The sequence below is a fragment of the Bombina bombina genome, chromosome 3 (assembly GCF_027579735.1).
Source record: "Bombina bombina isolate aBomBom1 chromosome 3, aBomBom1.pri, whole genome shotgun sequence".
In the NCBI taxonomy this organism is placed as follows: Eukaryota; Metazoa; Chordata; class Amphibia; order Anura; family Bombinatoridae; genus Bombina; species Bombina bombina.
The window spans coordinates 528,083,242-528,087,816 of record NC_069501.1 but is presented as its reverse complement, the minus strand read 5'-3'; the positions used below and the strand labels follow the sequence as shown (position 1 = coordinate 528,087,816).

The 4,575-nt window shown below is 35.5% G+C and overlaps 1 protein-coding gene across 1 annotated transcript; it reads left to right on the top strand.

The window, feature by feature from the left end:
- The first annotated feature begins 1,202 nt into the window (after positions 1-1,202).
- On the top strand, positions 1,203-4,310 carry LOC128651773 (uncharacterized). Its single transcript, XM_053704760.1, has 6 exons — positions 1,203-1,490; positions 2,159-2,317; positions 3,186-3,287; positions 3,740-3,811; positions 3,971-4,033; positions 4,119-4,310. The coding sequence occupies exons 1-6, from the start codon at positions 1,232-1,234 to the stop codon at positions 4,235-4,237; spliced, it is 774 nt and encodes a 257-aa protein (XP_053560735.1). The 5' UTR covers positions 1,203-1,231; the 3' UTR covers positions 4,238-4,310.
- Positions 4,311-4,575: the final 265 nt, after the last annotated feature.

Genomic DNA, 4,575 nt, shown 5'->3' with positions numbered 1-4,575 from the left:
TAGCAACAGTAGAAGCTCTACTAGTAGATGCTGTAATAGATTAAGGTTTAAAATCAATATTAAGTATTAATATAATTGAAATCCAATATTAAACATTTATACCATTAACATTTTTTAAAATTCGGCGTCAGAAATGACGCCGTTGAAATATATAAATGTACCTTGTGCGGCTAAGGCGTCAGTGTCGTGGTCAAAATCTTCTAGACCCTGAAGCATATTTTCTCCCAATTTCTCCATTAACAAAGTTTCATATGTTGAGAGTTCTGCAACATATGGCTTCCCACCACCTGTCTGACGTGCTGTCTTTTTTTCTCTGGCCATCTTTGCCTTCAAGATTCTCTTAATATCCGAGAATCTTTTTTTGCAATTATCTACAGTTTTAACATTGTTCCCCTCAGCAGATACATTTTCTGATATTGAGCGCCATATTTCGTTTTTCCTGGAGGTAGTTGTTTTTTGTGCTTTAGCACCAAATAAAAAATCGTAATTTTCCAGCACCATAGTAACAAGAATCTGGTTCTGCTGGAAATTGAATTGGATATTGCGTCCTGATTTTGTTTTTCCAGACCCTGCAGATGCCATTGTCTATGCCAAATTGAAAGGTAATGGTTAACAGACAATTCTATCTCCTGAACCATACACATTCAATTGACTTTTCTCTTGATATTTATTGGGAATCGATGAACCAGGTGATCATTTAAATCAGCCAATCAGTATGCTATTGCAAGCAATGTAATCAATCAACAATCATCCAAAAGTTTATATAAATCCATATACTTTGTGCGCCATTCGTGTCTCCATTTTTATGTCGAATAAATTGGAGGATCTCTGATTTCAACACCCCATAGGTATGTATTTTTTTGATATTTCTCATTTTGTTCACTATTAATAACATTAATCATATAATTTACAAGATGTTTTTTTTTAATCAACAGGCCTATGGGGCCATAAGGTTTTTCATGCGCTATTTCTGTTTTTGTTTGTGACGCAGATAATATAATTTTCTATTGGTTTTTAAAACGTACATTGGTGACGCATTTAAAATTAATATTTAGATGACGCTCATCATGTTTAGTGATTCGCTGTTGCATACAATATTATTCAGATGTCCCTCCAATCAATAAGCGAAACTAAAATTTATATTTTCAATAACCAATGAGACAGCTGTATACCTAGTATATTTATTGTCGCCTTAAAAAAAAGTTATTTTTGTTTCCGTGAGTTTACAAGTATGTCGAGAACACCAATTTTCACAGATGGGGAGCTTATTATACTTGTTTACGGAATGAACAGGTATTTCCCGAGGAGAATCGGTGGTGTGCGCGGTATTAGGCACGAGAGACGGGATGAAATAATATATGAGATGATGCGCAGGATGAGACGCGTTTCAGGTATACATAGGAGGCGACGACAGTGTCTGAGACGATTCAGTGACCTGAGACGCAGAGAGCCAGAACGCTATACGGCCATGAGGTCGCTCATTCGGAGATGTAAGTTTTAATTTTTTTGTTTTCTGTTTAATCTCTGTCGAAACATATGACGCACCAAAATAAAGCATGTAAAATGTTGACTGTTAAAGGGATAGTCTACATCAGAATTATTATTGTTTTAAAAGATTTAGAGAATACCTTTATTAGCCATTCCCCAGTTTTGCATAACCAACACAGTTACTATAATATACTTTTAACCTCTGTCATTATCTTGTATCTAGGCCTCTGCAAAATGCCCCTTTATTTTATTTCTTTTGACAGACTTAGTTTAGCCAATCAGTGCCTGCTACCAGATAACTTTATCTCCACAAGCACAGTGTTATCTATATGAAATACATTTAAACTAAGAATACCAATAGCCAAATAAAATAATAGTAATTTGTAGAATTGTTTAAAAAAAGATGCTCTATCTGAATCATGAATTTATTTTTGTGCATAGACTGTACCTTTAAATTGTTGAAAGCATAAATGGTAAACAATCATTTACTTATGATAAATATTCAGAAAATATAGTATAATATATAGATATATGATATATGATATATGTGTTGTTATTATTAATTTAATCTGGAGTGTACAATGTCCAATTTTGGAAGCTGCATGAGCATTAGACATAGTAGTATAAAGTGAATAGTTGTAATGTGGACATGAATACTTTATAATTGCAGACCTATCAAGGCCAAGGGAGAGGATACCTAGGTATCTGCTGCCGGTATCCCACAGCAGCCCAGTGAGCAACAGGTCATCACCACCACTGCCACTGACTTTGCTCCAACCTCAGGGTGATGAGGACTCCCAGACATCCTCAGCTATGAGTGAAAATGAAGGTAATGTTACAAGATCTCATTATTTACATTAAAATGAGATATCAAAATATTTTAAATTTCGTAATGCTGATTCCTCAGGGATGTATTATGGCCTAGGCACACACGTTATTTGCATAGGGAATCAAAATTTGGATGTGCATCACATCTGTACTGTCCTCTATCTAAAATCAAGCATATAGTACAGTGACTGATAATGTGAATGATTCTGTAGAGAAGACAGGGCACACGCAATGATTAATGCTTATAGGCATTGCTAATTCAAAAGATTTGCTAAATTAACTGCTTAAATATTTGGTGTGAAAAGCATTACACACGAGAAACTGGAACAGTGCTAAGCATCAAAAGGTGATAAGGGAGGACAAGACATTGTTACAATATGCTGTATCCCATTATCTGCTGAAGTGCATCTGTGACCTTTGTGGTTATTGCAGGTCTTAGCAGGTAACGGAATGGAATAGCTAATATGTAATATTTCTTTTTTAAAAGCATGAGGTTGTCACAACCATCTAACAGCAATGATGGTCATAACATATAACTTTAAACATATTCATCTACCAAATAATCATTTGTGTTTGTGTTTCTTCTCGGACAGATGAAAGTGATGAATCATCCTCATCACCCGAGGAGGAGATTTCCCCAGAAGCATGTCCTACACTGGTGACGGCAGAGGAGGAAGATGAGCCTGAAAATGAAGGTAGGAATCTATCATGTTCTCTTTTGTTAAAATTCCACATTGATTTGGAAATAATCTGCAGACACTTGTATCTTTTTGCTTTCTAGAACAATGTGGGGGATAATCTAGGCCTTGACAACAATTCTGCATCCATAACAATGATTTTTCGGGGGGGTTGTGTTTCTTCTCCAACAGATGAAAGTGATGAATCATCCTCATCATCCGAGGAGGAGATTTCCCCAGAAGCATGTCCTACACTGGTGACGGCAGAGGAGGAAGATGAGCCTGAAAATGAAGGTAGGAATCTATCATGTTCTCTTTTGTTAAAATTCCACATTGATTTGGAAATAATCTGCAGACACTTGTATCTTTTTGCTTTCTAGAACAATGTGGGGGATAATCTAGGCCTTGACAACAATTCTGCATCCATAACAATGATTTTTCGGGGGGGGTTGTGTTTCTTCTCCAACAGATGAAAGTGATGAATCATCCTCATCATCCGAGGAGGAGATTTCCTCAGAAGCCTGTCCTACACTGGTGACGGCAGAGGAGGAAGATGAGCCTGAAAATGAAGGTAGGAATCTATCATGTTCTCTTTTGTTAAAATTCCACATTGATTTGGAAATAATCTGCAGACACTTGTATCTTTTTGCTTTCTAGAACAATGTGGGGGATAATCTAGGCCTTGACAACAATTCTGCATCCATAACAATGATTTTTCTGGGGGGGTTGTGTTTCTTCTCCAACAGATGACAGTGATGCATATGCTACATCAGCCCTAAGTCCGGAGGAGAGACAAGAGGAGGAGGCGGAAAGTGAATGTAAGCATAAGCATTTATCATATATTATTTCACTGCTATATTTATTTTGAATTTGTAGACCCTATATTGTATATTTTGTAAACAATGTGGAGTATAATGTAGGCCCCTTGACGCATATTCAAGATCAATAACAATATATTTTTTGCGATTCTCGGACAGCTGAAACAGACAGTGGCACTGAATATGCAGCCACAGCAGAGGATGAGGTGGAAAAAAAAGAAAGTAGGAAGATTTCATATGATGTTTTTTTACTTATATCTGGAAAGTGAATTGTTGTAACAAAACTAATTTTGTGTTTTTATTACAGCGGTTGAAATAGGGACACAAACAGAGCCCTCAGTTACACAATTCAGGGACCTTCGTCAGGCACTGCGAAATTTTGTAGAGGCTGCAAGAGTACTAGAGCATTCACTTCAAAATCTTTAAGAAATTCATTGTATATATTTTTCTTTGTTTTACAACAATCATTTTATGAATAATTAAAAATTTATATTTATAATATCATGTGTCACTCCATTATTTTAAGGATTATCTTAAAGGGACATGAACATAAAATATATGTTTAATCATCTATAAATAGCATGCAATGTGGTAGATTATTATTTGGTTATAAATTTATATCTATCCTTTGATGTCAAACATATTTTTCAAAACCATATAGCTGCTCAATTATGTCTACATATGGATGCCTTATGTGATTGGCTTGCACATGTGCATTGTTATTTTATAAAATAAAAATATCTGAGGGATAATAGAAGTGAAAA